The sequence below is a fragment of the Mandrillus leucophaeus genome, unplaced genomic scaffold (genome assembly GCF_000951045.1).
Source record: "Mandrillus leucophaeus isolate KB7577 unplaced genomic scaffold, Mleu.le_1.0 Scaffold760, whole genome shotgun sequence".
Taxonomy (NCBI): domain Eukaryota; kingdom Metazoa; phylum Chordata; class Mammalia; order Primates; family Cercopithecidae; genus Mandrillus; species Mandrillus leucophaeus.
In genome coordinates, this window is record NW_012108253.1 from 1207297 (window position 1) to 1223264 (window position 15968).

General features: G+C 38.4%; 1 protein-coding gene across 2 annotated transcripts in view; it reads right to left on the minus strand.

Annotated features, from left to right (window-relative positions):
* Positions 1 to 15968, minus strand: part of LRRC16A (leucine rich repeat containing 16A) — a 371092-nt gene that overhangs the window by 17102 nt on the left and 338022 nt on the right. For both annotated transcript variants that reach the window (XM_011966488.1, XM_011966487.1), the window contains exons 32-33: positions 8146 to 8258; positions 1949 to 2381 (exon numbers count right to left, since the gene is read on the minus strand). In XM_011966488.1, the coding sequence (XP_011821878.1) occupies positions 1949 to 2381; positions 8146 to 8258 (546 nt within the window). The remainder of the gene's footprint in view (positions 1 to 1948; positions 2382 to 8145; positions 8259 to 15968) is intronic.

Below are 15968 nucleotides of genomic sequence, written 5' to 3' on the forward strand. Positions count from 1 at the left end.
CTTTAGAAAAAAAATGTTCTAAAGCAAATTTTTGAAAAACTGTATTATTTAATGATTTTGACAGAAGACCCATGACTGAATTTTAAATAGCAATAATTTTTAACAATGGTGGTTTTAAACCCACACTAGATGGCGCTAAGAGATCATTAATACTGTGTAAACCCTAAACAAATATAAAACCATAAAGATTTTGTCACTTTAAGCTGATTTAGATATCAAATCCAAAGTACATGAATAAAACACTCTAGCACATGTCATCTTTACACCAAAAAGAAACTGTTAATCATGAAAAACATAAACAGCATATTAATGAAAACCGCACATTCATTGTTATAAAGAAATTCACAACATGCATTAAAATTTTAACATTTCCTTTGGCATCTGACTCACTAATGACATGGTTGTAGTATTATCCAGAATTCTGACCAGTGAGGGTCACACCATGCCTCCTTTGTTGAGCGAGCAGGATGTAGTTATGTGGTCTCTCCCAACTCTAAGGGTTTCTCAGTGCGTTAGGAGGGATCTATAATTAGAGAATTGCTAAATGATGTTGATGTTGGTGGGAGAACTTTGGTGAATAGTTGTAAGATCAGGTGGGAAGTGGAGTTTGATTTTTAAACATTGGTTGTTTAGAAGCCATATAAAAGAGCTCTCTACACCTGCCATTAGTTAATTGTTTACTTTCTGAAAGTCAAGGGCTCACCGGGATGAACTATTTTATTGTGGTACTTCAAATAAAATAGACAGGTGATATCCTTTCTTTGGAGAACCAGTTGTGTAAAAATAATGGAGCTCAAGATAATGCACAGAAGCCATAACCTGACTTACACATGGGTATGTTCATTTTATCACACGGATACAATCCTTCATGCAGTGACAGGAGAAAACAGAGGTAAAAAGGAAAGTGAAAAAGACTCCTTACACTTTAAAAGAAGGTTCGAAGAACAAATAATGTTTTAAGTCAGATTTTGGGGGAACTCAGCAAATTTTAAACTATGAAGTTTTTCTTTGTAGCAACAGATGATATATATCAATGGTCAAATATTCAATTAATTCTAATAGAATACCTTGACTGTTATTTCTTTTGTCTTTTAAATCTGGAATATAGCAAGGCATTCTTAGGTTTGAAAAGAGAATAATTTTTAGGTTTGAAAAGGGAATAAGTTAGAAAATAGTTTCCATTTTTATATATAATCTAGTTTCAGTGTTTTTATTTCCCTCTGGTAGTTCACCTATCTTCAATATTACCTTCAGTCTTCCATTTGGATTCAGTTGACTGTCTTTTCCCCCAGACATGAGCATTTCCCCTGACCCGGGAACATCTCTGACATGCTTCCACGACATGCACAGGAGTCCCCTGGGCAGGTGGGAAAAGACTGGGGTCTTCAAAGCCTACCTTAGAATGCTGGCACTCCACAAAAGTGTGACCCTCAGGCCAAAGTGAAAACGTGGCCATTTCTTTAGGGTCTGTGCTGCAGGTTCTTTAGCAGTAAGTTATAGTTTTGGATTTCTATTTAACCAACAGGCTATTTTTATTTTCTCACCCAAATAAACCAAGTGAGGGCAAAAACACAAACAAGGACAACCAAGTCAAAAATGAACCCCCACTTATCTCACGAAGACAAGGAGTAGATTGGGGGCTACCAAAGGGCAGGAAGTGTGGGGGCATGGGGGGAGATGAAAAGAGGTACAAAATGGGTACAAAAACACAGCTGATAAAAGAAACAAGATCTAGTATTGGACAGATCAGTGGGGTAGCTCTAGTTAACAATAATCTATTGTCCATTTCAAAATAGCTAGAAGAGAGTAATTTGAATATTCCCAGCATGAAGGAAAGTTAAATGTTTAAGGTGATGGACATATATAAAAATATCACATGCACCATGAAAATATGTGCATCTATTATATATCAAAAAAATGAATTAATTAAAAAGAGGCCCACCCTTACCTTCTGTGCACACGCAGCTCTCTTCTCTTGCTTGGCTTTCATCTCTGCCAGCAGACCACTGCCCATCACCTGGACCCCATACCTCCGCCCTCCCTGTGGGCTGCTCTTGCTGTCACTCCGTTCCACCTTCCCTATTTCTTCCCCTTGACTCTCTTCAAAGGAGTCAGGTGTTTTTATCTCCTCTATCCGTTCAGAATTGCCATTGTTCTCGGTGACCTTTGTGTCCTTCCTGGGACAGTCCACAGGTGGACTTTTGACGGCCCCTTTTGGTGAGGAGGGTTCTTCTGTCATCAAGATCGTTGGTGGCCGCTCAGATTTGGACCGGGATTTGATTAAGTTGAGAAAGCCACTACTTTTCCGAGAATCTCGCTTTTTCTTTTCATCTCCTCCTTCATTAAGCTCATGAGACTCTGAGCCTCTTGTTGACCATTTCCTGCATTTCAAACCAAGACACAGATCTGTTGTTTTTACTGTAAATAAGTTCCGGCAAGAATCAGTCAAAATATAAATATGGAGATTGCTACATATACAGTAACCATTCAGAAGCACATTTAAAAGCGGATTTGAGTTACTACCTTTAGGAAACAGAAAGGAATTTGGAATATCATCATCATATTCACATGTGAGAAAATTGAGGTACGCAAACATTATGTATGAAAGATGAAAATGTAACTGGTACAGCCAGTGTGCTAGCTTACTCTAAAAGTAACTCCTCCCTCCCTTTGTTTCTTGTTTTATATATGTATCTAACTACCTGCTCTGCTTGAGAATTCCAAAGAGTAATCTTGAAACAATCCAGGCATAAAGCAGAGGTGGTGGTGCAATTTTCTCCCTTCCGAGAAGAAACTGGTACGTAGTTAATCCATAACCTAACCTCTGCCAAGAGGAAACCAACCAGACCTCCAAATGGTCCATTACTCAAGATAGTCATCAGAAAACAACTAACATACCGGCATCCCACACCACTCCTGTGCATAGTTTTCATGCCGCCTTTCACCTTAAAACCCTTTTAGCCAGCCTGAAAATTTGAGATGGCTTTTTGGGACTTGAGTCTGGCCATCTCCCAAGCTGTCGTCACTTGCATAAATCAAACTTCGCTTCGCACGTGTTTGGTTTTTTGAGCGGCAAGCAGCTAAACCTGAGTTTGGTTCCAAAAAGGCAGAGAGTATGCTCTGGGAGAGAGTTTTCAGAGGGCGAATATGCTGAAACTTGGGAAATGGAAAGGGAGAAACAGTCAATGAAATGAGCTAAGTAGGAAATATCACAGACAACTGTCTCATTTAAAGCTGGCAGACTGAATATCCACTTAGCTCCCCTGAATCTCCATTAAAATAATAGCAAAGGATTTATAAAAGAAAGTGTAAGCCCTATAGGGGAGAAAAGGCAGAAACAACAAAATTTGGAAGCCAAAATACGCTAGATATGTGTGAAAATTGACTTAATAGATCAGAGAAAGCTGAAACCTAAGCCAACAGTCGGGGAGACCCAGAAGCATGTGATTTGTGCTGGCTCCAGAATGAGGAGATGCAGGTACCTCTGCAAGTGGAAGTGAAGGGGAAATGAAGACAGGAAGGTTCTCTTCTTTGTGAAGCCTGTTCAGAAATTCATCAGATCCTCTCCCTAAACCACAGAGCCAATGATGCCCATCCCAACACCCAAGTTCACTCTCCGGAGAGAATGAACCAAAGAAGCTGAGCTGGGGGACACCAAATGCAGCTGAGCTGAGTGAGGATCACGAAACAGGCAGGCTCAAGAAAGCCTGCACAGTGAGCAGTGACACCCCCGGGACCCTTTTTCTCACTCTGCATGCCAGAATCAGGCAGGCAGGTTTATACCTGCCAGGCAGGAGATCGAAGTTTCCAAAGCTCAACAGAAAAGACCTAAAGATTCTGAGAGTCAGGGATACCCTCTCCCCCAACAAAATGGTCCAGGAAGACCACCATACATTGAAGCCCACCAGTCGACAAGCTCTACCCACAAATTTCCAAGAAGCTCTTTGGTGCCCCATTCCTTTTCAACATGGAAGAGAAAAAAATATTGTGTCCACCAACATGAATAATAGCAAAATGTGACAGCAGAAGTAGAAAACTCAAGGTTGGAAGACACAACTGAGGAAATATTCCAGAAAAAAAAAAAAAAGGAATATAAAGAATAAAAAAAAAATAGGAGAGAACAGGTAGGAATCAGTGGATTAACAGAGGAAATAAAAAATCTGAATAACGGCCTGGGCATGGTAGTTCATGCCTGTAATCCCAGCACTTTGGGAGGCTGAGGTGGGCAGACTGCTTGACCCTGGGAGTTCGAGACCAGCCTGGTCAGCATGGGAAAATCCCATCCCTACAAAAAATACAAAAAGTAGCTAGGAGGGGTGGTCCATGCCTGCAGTCCCAGTTAAAAGAGTCTGAGGTAGGAGGATCACCTAAGCCTGGAAGGTCAAAGTTGCAGTAAGCCATGATCACGCCACTGCACTATAGCCTGGGTGATAGAGTGAGATGCTATCTCAAATAATAATAATAGAAGTTTAAGAAAAAAAGTACAGAGAAAAAAGGAAGAAATTATGAAATAAATAATTTTTAAAAATTCAGCAACAAAGGACATGAGTTTCCAGATTGAAATGGCTTATAAGTGCCTGGCAAATCGGTTTTTAAAAAAAATTAAAAAATAAAAAAATCCACCTCAGGGCACATATCATCATAAAATTTTAGTACACTGGGAATGCAGAGAAGATCCCAAATGCTTCCAGAGGAGAGGGAAAACAAAAGCAAGTCAGAAACAAAAGATCAGGACTCAAGTCGACATCAGATTCTCATAGCAACACCGGAAGCTAGAAGATAATGGAACAAAGCTATCAAAATGCTAAGGTACAAGGAAAACCAACCTACAGTTCTATACCTAGTGATACTATTAATCAAAATGAAAGATATGCAACAGTTACAGAAACTTGTTTTCCAAACTTCTCTTAGGAAGCAATTCAAGAATGTGCTCCACCAAAACAGGGGCATAAACTAAGACCAACATGGGCCAATGGAAACAGAAAAATGACACAGATGAGGTGAAGGGAATCCCCCAGCAGATGATGAAGGGAGATCCCAGAAGACAGCAGTGGGATGGACCTAGAGGACACACTGGAGCTGGTCAGATGCTGGTAAGACGTGTGTCCAAAAAAAAAAAAAAAAAAACTGAGAATACTTGAACAAATTGAAAGGAAATTTATATCTTTACTGGACATTTAGGAGATAAGTCAGTGAAAGGAATGCAGAAAACAAAGCAAATGAAAAAGGGGACAATTATTAACACCAAGGAAAACAAAAAATTCTATAGAAAGAAAATGTAATCACAGTATACAATCTAACACAGTTGTTAATATTTACATGGTTAGAATGAAGCAAACACTCAATATGGATCTAACCAACTGCTGTGGTTTGTCCCCATCAAAACTTATGTTAAGACTTGGGCTCAACATGAGTTTTGATAGTATTGGGTGTTGGTACCTTAAAGAGGTGATTAGGTTATTAAAATCAGTTACTGAGACTGGATTAGTTCTCATGGGAATGGATACGTTCTTGAGAGCCTGGGTTGTTATGAAGTGAGTCAGCCTCCTTTACCCCTCCTTTCTTTTTGCACACACTCAATTCTCCTTTCACTTCTCTGCCATGCCATTACGCAGCAGGAGGCCCTCACCAGAAGCCAACCAGTGTGGCCACCCAAACTTGAACTTCCCAGCCTCCAGAACCATTAGCTAAACAAAATAAATTACCCACTCACAAGTATTTTGTTATAACAACAGAAACAGACTAAGACACTAATCATGATAAAATTAGATAAAGAAGATGAGGCAAGGAAAAGTGTGTGTGTCTAAGTACATGTGTGTGCCTAAGTACGTGAATGTGTGTGTGTGTGTGTGTGTGGTGACAGAGTATATAGGTTGAGTATCTGCAATCCATAATTTGAAATGCTCCAAAATTTGAAACTTTTTCACCACCAACATGATGCTCAAAAGAAATGCTCATTGGAACATTTTGAATTTCAGATTAGGGATATAAAACCAGCAAGTATAATACAAATATTCAAAAAAGAATCCCAAATATGAAACACTTCTGGTCACAAGATTTCAGATGAGAGATATTTGGTCTGTATTATCATCATCTAAGTAAGAAGTTAATGGTTATAGTACTACCTAAAAATGAAACACAGAAAGAAAAAAGAAAGTATGCTATTAAGACAAATGGAAGAAACAGCTAAAGGAATAAAAACTAGTTGCTTCTGGGGAATAGGGAGTGGGAAAATAACAAGGAACTTTTTTTAGGCCTTCGTAGAACATCTGACACTTTATGAGCATGTATAACTTTGATTTTCAAACTTCCTTCATACTACTTCATGATTTTACCTATTCCTTGACCTTTAAAGACTGGACTGACAATCTATTTATAAAAAATTTTAAAATCACAACTTAGTAGATTCCATCATATTATTTGATGATGAAAATTGATGTATTTAGTTCTATTTGTGCACTGAAACAGGAACAGAATCTTCCTTGAGCAGTATCTTTATTAAAAAATATATTTTATACCTTACAAAATTTACCCAACTTTCATTCAGAGACTATTAAAGAAGAAAGTAGCATTAACGGGAGAGGAAATCACACTGGGGCAGGTTTAACAATACGTACAGTTTGGATCGAATGCTTATAAACCACCCCACTAACTGAATATAAATTTCAGAAGTTTAAAAAGACAAGAGCAAACAATGGTATCTATAAATTATATGGAGACGAGTCAAGATTTTCTCCACTCATTCAACCATCACTAATTGAGGACAGACTATATATTATGGGCTGTGTTAGACATTGAAGCTATAACAAAATAAGGCCCAGGTATTGCTCCTTAAGAATAGCATTCTATTTGGGAAAAAAGACTTGAAAGCAAATAATTAACAGCAATTTCCCATTTTGCAATATGTTTGTGTTGGTTTTTCTTGAATCTTTTACATTGAAAACACATTCATCTATTCCTTAAGTCGTAAAAAAATTAAAAATCCAACAAACTCTTAAAGGATGACGTAGGCTTTAACAGATGTGTGTGAAGGATGGAAAGAAAAGTAGTAAGTTAGCAATAGAGAAACAGCAATTAATTCAGGGGTGGGTGGGAGGAGCAGTCCCAGAAAAGCTTCAAAGAATAAATGATATTTAGGTTGGTTCTTGAAAGATAGGAGAAGAAAATTTTGCTAAGTATAGTATGCTAAGCTTCAAGGCCAGTGTCAAAGAAGACAAATAATTGGGTCCTAAAAGTTATAAGATTCAGTAAGTTACACTGTTATGGATATAAAAATTTAACTCACTGCCACTTCACCATCCCGCCGAGGCAAGATAAGGCACATCCATCTACTAGAATTGATTAGTTGCTTCCCTACCTGTGCCCAGCCTGCCGCCTTTGGCTTATCTGGCTTACATTTGTTCCTGAATTTGGTATCTCAAGGTGAAGAATCTTCATAAAGACAAATCCATGTTAAGAGCGTAGTTTGGGATAGATTTGTATTTAGTTGAGGATTAAATAACGTGGTACAAATCATGCTTAAAGACTGAAATGTTTCAAGTTAAAGAAGTGTTAACCAAAGTACCACTGAACTATCTTCTAAGGGAACTGTCTCAGTAGCAAGAAGATAGGAGAAAACTCTTCAGAAAATGCTAACTCTGAGGGCTCTTTACTAATTTTGCTGTCATTTTGACACTGTCTGTTAAATCACACCATTTAGCAATGACTTAGCCCCCCAACCCCATAAATCAAATTATGAACAAGGAGAAGCTCAAAGTAAGTAATTCCAGCATAGCCATGATCAGTCCCCTGTAATGGAACTATCCAAGTGATGAAGCCCTGGAAGAATCTTGGGGTTGGACATTTTGTGGTCTGGTTTAGAATCGTACAATAGGTCTCAAACTGGAGCATGCCTCAGCATAACCTGGAGGGCTTATTAAAATATAGATTGCTGGGCTCAACCTCCAGAGGTTCTGACTCAGTAGGTCTGGGGTAGGAGTTTGAGAGTTTGCATTTCTAACAAGGTCCCAGTGGACACCGGTATTGCCGGCCCAGAGACCATATTTTGCAAGCTGTCAGAATAGTAATTTCCATATATAAAATGCAACTGTTACTAATTTAAATATGAATTAAACAGCATTATTAGTGAAATTACTCTGAACTCACTTGGAATCCATTTTGGTCACCTTCTTGGTGAAAAATTCATCTACACCTTCATCTACTCTCCCCATGAGACCATTCTGTTCACCATCTTGGGAGACTATGTTGGCAGCACAGACCTGCAAAACAAACAGCTGTAATGTTAATTCACATGCACCTTGATTTAGCAATCATTTATTACTAGATTTAAGACACTGTGATTAAGGGCTATGGGAGGGACAAGGCTCACTAAAATAGGGACCACATAATCTACAGGAATAGAAGCCATATGTACAATCATAACATAGACAGGAAGAAACAAAAGTGAGGGATGCACTATAAACACCATGCCTTGTGGAGGATTCATGCTGACTGGTGCATCAGAAGCTGGGACCTAACAGATATGACAAGTTGAGTGTTTCTAAAGGCAGTGAAAGGCACTGCAGGCGTGTGTAAGGGGAAAGGGAATGCATGGAGAAATGAAATACGCACTGACTTCTGAGAGTGGTGATAACTCCAGGGGGCCTGAAGTGTGTGGGTGGGGCTGGCTGCTAAGGATGGAGTGTGGCAGATACTAATACTGGCTTCCCCTAACCCTTTCCCCTGCCTACTTTCTTTCTTGCTGGAAGAGTCCTAGGGTCAGATTATAGATACTGATTTGCTTAGGCTACAGTCCCCTTCCTCTTGTCTGTGATTAATAGGCATGTGAGTGGGATATAATCCCGGTGTGTGAGATACAAGGGGAAATTTGCTAGGGAGCTCACGGGGGCAGGTTTTGTCAGGAGGAGAGAATGTGTGTTTCCGCAGTTATGTGAGGGAGATGTGATGTCTGAGCTGCGGAAGGCCACTGGCATTCACCAAATGGGGAGGCCCAAGGATAAAAGGCCGCATGCTGGTTGACAATAACAAAGCAGAAAGGGGAAAGCACCTGGGTACCTATGCTCTGCTGCTGAATAAGCCAGGCCTGGATCCTGAGGCCTCTGGATTTTTTGTTAGGTGAGAAAATAAATATTTCTCATTGTTTAAGTCACTTTTGAGTGAGTATTGAGTATTCCATAATATCCAGTTGAATACTTTCCAACTAATAATACAAAAACCCAAAAGGAGCCTTATGCTAAAGAAGAAGGAATTTACTCCTTAGATGATAGGGAGCCACCAACACAGCAGCATGGACCAACCTGAATTCTGGGGAGGTAATTCTGGGGCAGCATGAAGGACCAATTGGAGACGCCAGAGAATATAAGCAGGAAAACCTGTTCAGGAGCTGAAATCAAAGACTCTTGTAGTAATTTAATCTAATCTGGAGGTGATGAGGGACACTAATGAAGTGGAGAAGTGAGAACGGAAAGACAAGAGCTGCCCAAGATACGGTCAAAGTTACCAGGCCAAGTAAATGGGGACATGGTTCTAGGGAACACGTTACAAAGATCATATTTGGGGAAAAAGCTGTGTCTTATCTTCTTGAGTGTATGAGGTATTGTGGGAAATCCAGAAGCAGGTGTCCAGCAGGCAGCCAAAAACTCTGATCTTATGAGAGAGGCTGGTGAGAAGCTATCATAAAGCTATACCAAGTTAGCATGTCTCTTTGAAAGGACAATTCAGAGTGAGCTTAGTCAGATGCCTGATTTGTGTCTGCAATGTATATTAATATTTCACAGACAGGTTGTGGATGACTGAGAAAGAGCATGCATCTTGCCCATGCTGTTGGATACAAGGACAAACTTTCATGTGGTTGGGATACCTGGTCTAGATGTCTTGCCATAGAGCGGTGAGAAAGCTGTTTCCTGTAATCTTGATTTGCAAGTCTCAAGGTGCCTAGGGGGAACATGGCTTATGTCTGTATGGAAATTGCTTAAAGAAAAAAACCTTTGAACAATCATCCACTTCGTTCATCAGGAAGCTCTCATTATGAAAATGAACTGTGTGTTTGAGTTCATGTTTGTGACATGCTGAAAAGTGAAGAGACAACAGATAATAGACAAAGAACCCTATGAAATAACAATTATACCTCACATCTGAATGGTGCTTTATATTGGAGCAAGGATTTCCTACGTATTGCAAAAGAGCAGAAAATCTGCAAAGTTCTATAATTCCGTTATGCAGAGAAACAAAGCTCACTGAATAACTTTTATTTTGATTACAAAAGATAAAGTAGTACAGAACTTGCTTGTATTATATTATTTTTCCCTTTTGGAAAAGAATGGAGCATAGAATCTCTATAGCAGTAACAGCCCCTTAAGTTAATATAGTACTTGATAGTTTACATGTGTTTTACACATAATTATGTCACCCCTACGTCTACCCTTAAAGTGAAAGAGACAGTACTATCCTACTTTTTGGTTAGTCACAGATAAAACAGTGACTCAGAAGGTTAGTGGCACCCACACTGGTCACCTGATTAATGGATGAAGAAAGATGTGACCCCAGGACATACGGTCCTAACACACGGCTTCCTCCCAGCTTCCCCCAATGACTCCTCTTTCCATTTTGAAAAAAAAAAAAAAGTTAAGTTTTACTTGCATAATTTCTCCCCTCAGGAAAAATTTTTCTTTTCCGGCTTGGAAACAGAAGTCACAGCCAGCACAAAAGGTTCTCTGGGGATGTGGGGTACATCAATGGGTTTCAGTGATGGAGGCACAGAGCTGAACAAAACAGTCTGCTTTCCTGCAGGACAGACCAGCTTTTAGGGCTGGACTGGCCCCTACAGATCCTCCAGTCCAACCCTATCATTTTAGAGATAAAGGGACAGAGAGCAGACAGGTTAACAGAAGTCCAGTATCACTGGGAGATCTTCCATGAGACATGGTTTAAAATGCATCTGTTAAAATAGGAAGCAGGAGGTGGCATCAGCCTACAAGAAGAGCAGTAGAAAAACTGAAGGCTGAATTGAAATGTAGTTTGCAAAAGAGTTCAAGGTCAAATGCACATGCTGTTTCAGCTCCTTTTCTAACAAAAGCAAAGGAAAGGACAAACAGTTATCAGAAGTTCTCAAAATCCCATTTGCTTTTGGTCTTCTCTGTCAAGGAAAATACATTTCAGACTGAAAAGGGTAGCACAGCTGCTGGAAAGGGAGTGAGCAGAAACCTCAGCAGTGAGCCTGGGGCCAGAACCCACTGCATGTGCACTCAGAGAAAGGCTTTTACAAATAAAATCAGGAATCGCTGTTGTTGATATTTGATAAAGAAGGTAGATTTTGCACCTCCAGTGCGTAAGTGCTAAAAGGATAATTCGTGAATGGTGAGAAAATAAGGTGGTGATCGTGAGGACTAAAGACAATTCAGACCACCCTCTGTTTTCCCTCTGCCAGGATTATTACAGTGAATACACCAGGGAAAGACAGTAGGCGGTGCACCTGGATTTTGATGCGGCAGCTGCCAAATCTCTCACAATGTCTTCATAGGCTGGATGGAGAGGAATGGGCAGGAAGTAAGGACAATTAGGTGTATTAGTAACTCTTCGAACACATATACCAAGGAGTGCTAATTAGTGAACTGAATAATCATGGAATGTTATGTGCATATATTAGAATGTAAAAAACATGGACAATTAATTAGCTAAGCAATCAAGAAATAAGGAACGCAAAGGAAGTAAAATGAAGAGCATATAATAAAAGAAAAAAATTAATGAACTTGAGAGGATTGATAAAACAGTTGACTCTTAGAAAAAGACTGATAAAAGAGATAATGACAACATTAAGAGAAAAGGCATTAAAAATACGTTAAAATGAAATGGGACATATCTATATAAGAGATTAAAGTTATTGGTATAAGAAATGAAAAACTTAAAGGAATTCTATAAACAATTAAATGAACAATTAGACTAAATGGAAGATACCCTAAAAATACATAAATTATCAAAATGATCTTAAGAAGAATTAGGTAACCTGAACAGATCTATGACAAAAGAAATAAAATCCTTAGTAATATATCTACATACAAGTATCACATGCACACAAGCATATAGACAACACTTAGGGCCCAGATGGCATCCCAGGAGAGGAAGAGACAATCTCTACTACATGTAAACTGTTCCAGAGAATAGGAGAAAAGAAAGAGTTTCCCAACCAATTTTATGAAGATAGTATAACTTTGAAAGTCAAACTAGATGGATGGTTTAGACAAGAAAAATAAACATGTTAAGCCTCTCTCATTTATGCATATAGATGCAAAAATTCTCATAAAATATTACCAAACAAAGCCTAGCAGTGGATTAAAACAAGGCAAAAAATCATGATTAAGAATGTTATAACATTAGAAAAAGTATGTTAATGAGATTCACCCAAATTTCACATTAAAAAAGAAAAATTATCAGTCTCAACAAATACTGAAAAAAAGAAACTACCATTCTCCAAAACAAAATTAGCAAAACAGAAGAAAACGCTCTCACCTGAATAAATTACAGCAGAAACTGCTTTGTGTCTATTTAGTGTCTATTCGCTCTTGTTGACTCAATAACAAAACCCTGATTTATTTGGAGTATCAATGTGACCAACTGGCTATTTATCTTCCTAGATTTTCTTGTAGCTGGGGATGGAAATATGGTTCATTTCTGGCCAGTAAGATGCAACTGGAAGTATACTAGGACTTCTGGGTAGTTCAGATTCCCTGCTGCATGTACCCCCTTTTCCTCTGTCTGAAATATATGTACAAAAACAGATTATAGGCCTTGCCTGAGAATAAGATCAATACCAGTCACCTGGATGATACAGCCATTTTAAAGGTGAATGCAACCTGTGGTTGAAAAAATAGAAGTGTCCTATTTAAAAGGAGAGACTCAATGGGCCGGGTGTGGTGACTCACACCTGTAATTCCAGTACTTCGGGAGGCTGAGGCATGTGGATCATGTGAGCTCAGGAGTTTGAGACCAGCCTGGGCAACATGGCAAAATCCTGTCTCTACAAAAAATACAAAAATTAGCAGTGTGTGGTGGTGCGCACTTCTAATCCCAGTTACTTGGGAGACTGAGGTGGGAGGATCACTTGGGCCTAAGAGGGGGAGGTGGCAGTGAACCGAGATCACACCACTGCTCTCCAGTCTGGGTGACAGAGTGAGACCCTGTCTCAAAAATAAATAAAAGGAGAGAAGAGATATGGCAGATCTTATTAAAGTACTCTATTTTGTCTTGGGTGCCACACTGCAATTTATTCAGAACAGAGTAGCAAGACTTGTAAATGGATTCTAGACAATTTCATAAGAAGAACATCGAAAGAGCTGAAGAATTAAGATTTGACCCACAAATATTGTGAAGTCTACTAAGTGGAAGAGACTTGGATACCACGTGCCACTCCAGAAGACAGAAACAAGATGGCTAATTTCAAGCTATATAGTTAAGAGTTTTAGCAACATAAAAAATAATTTGCTAATAATTAGAGCTTTAAGAAAATGGTAGCTTCAGAGAAAGAAGTCATTGTGGATGGAATGGCCAATCAATGGCAGTGTAGGGATTTTTGAGCACCTGATGAGGGACTGAACAAGATGACTTCAAAATCCTTTTCAGCCTTATGACACCATGATTCAATGCATACAGGAGAAAACCTATTACCCAGGAGTTAGTCTATTTTAATTTGAGTTGGTTTGTTTCATCACTGGGCCGACTAGTGTAGGGCTACACCTTATGCCAATATATGGCAAACTGACTGATACTGACATATCACACCAAGTGAATCCACTGCATGGCATAATATTTCAGAGAATGACCAAAGACAAATCAGTTATCTGCCCTGGACTTCATATTCCCTTGAATATTGAGTAATCTTTAAAATTCCTTCCACTAGGAGATTATTCCAGTTAGTGGTAGAGTCAGCATTATATCCCAGTCCAGTGTTTTATCCACACCTCTATGCAAATTTTTCAATGATTTTTCCTTAAAGGAATACTTTTCACCTATAGTTATGTTAGGAAAAAGTAGAAAGGAGCAATAGCTAACTGGCAGTGGATGAGTGAGTATAAGCACGTCTCCATCCCTGGTAGGTGTCATGGTTAGAACGCTCACTTGCAGTTAGCTGGCCACGTAGCCAAGTTCTGGAAAGTGGTATTCAAATGAATATGAAGCCCATCCTTTCAGACCTGGCCCATAAAACCTCAGGGGTATGAGCCTTCATGCTTTATGTCATCCTCCAGCTGAATGCATATGACTTGAAGGACCAAAAAGGAAGGTAGAGCCACAAAGTAAAAGTGGCCTGGATCCCTGACAACTGTAGCATCCCCTGGCTGGAAATACTCACAATGGACTACGATATGAACAAGAAATAATCTCCAAAACATCAGAGATTTAACATAGTAAAACTTTATCTCATATAGTAGCTAGTGTTACCCTACCTAGTAGAGCTGAACTTCAGTATCCGAGGGGGATTGGTTCCAGGACCCTTGAGGACACAAAAATCCATAGATGCTCAAGTCGCTGCTATAAAATGGCATAGTATTTGTGTATAACCTACAAACATCCTCCTGTGTGCTTTAAATAATCTTTAGATTACTTACAATACTTAATACAATGTAAATGCTATGTAAATGATTGTTACACTGTATTTTAAAATTTATATAGTTTTTTTCATTGTTGTGGTTTTTCTAATTGCCTTTTAAAAAAATATTTTCAATCCAGAGTTGGTTGAATGCTCAAATGCAGAATGTGTGGATATGGACTGATAATTTTTCTTTTTTAATGTGAAATTTGGGTGAATCTCATTAACATACTTTTTCTAATGTTATAACATTCTTAATCATGATTTTTTGCCTTGTTTTAATCCACTGCTAGGCTTTGTTTGGTAATATTTTATGAGAATTTTTGCATCTATATGCATAAATGAGAGAGGCTTAACATGTTTATTTTTCTTGTCTAAACCATCCATCTAGTTTGACTTTCAAAGTTATACTATCTTCATAAAATTGGTTGGGAAACTGTACACTACACATTTTCCCCCTTTTCTCTGCTGTAGCTGGAACATTCTGGTACCTGAGAAAATGGCATTTCCACTCTTAAATTACCCATGTGACGCTCTTTTCCCAAAGGCAAAGACTTTCTGACAGTCAATTCAACTGAGGAAATAATTTTTGAATAAAATTTTATGTAAAGTTAGCTAATCTGTTTCTTAGTAAACATGGGTAAGAATCCCTTTGAATTAATGAGGGTAAATGAGTGTGGTATTAAATCAGTTTCCAGGAATTTTTTTCTCTTCCTCCTCCATTTAAGTATAGAAAAGGGAGAATAGGTACAAAGGCAAAAGCAAATATAAGATTTATATTGTAAAGATAACTAAATTAATAAAATGGAAATACTAGCTTTGAAGAACAATGCTTTTACGTAAAGGATGGCATATTTTTATCCTATTTATTTCTATTTATTTCAATAAAATATCCTATTTTATTTCTATTTTATCCTATTTATTTCTATTTATCCTATTTATTTCATGACAACTCAACGATGTAGGCAATGCTGGTATTTAGAAACAAGTTGGCTCAGGTTTTTTTAAAAAAAACCCACAAGCCTCTGTCCACATATACACTGTCAGGGAGTGGGAGAGCCCACTGGCTGAGCCTGGCATCCTGCTCTCACCACTACAGTAGAAGGTTACACTCTACGGGCTAAGCAGCTATAATGTAATGTTTAAGAATTCTTTCATCTACTGAAAGAAAGAAAAGAAATGAAAAGAAAAGAGAAAAGAGAAAGAAAGAAAAGAAAGGAAAGAAAGGAAAGAAAAGAAAAAAGAAAGAAACATTCTATCTCTTGTTATTTAAAAAACATCTTTGTTTTTGTTTTTGGAGTGGTAGAGGTGGAATTAAAACATATAGCTAAAATATCTATATCCATTGTTCTTAAAATGACTGTGGTTTGATTTAAGGTTAAATTTTTGT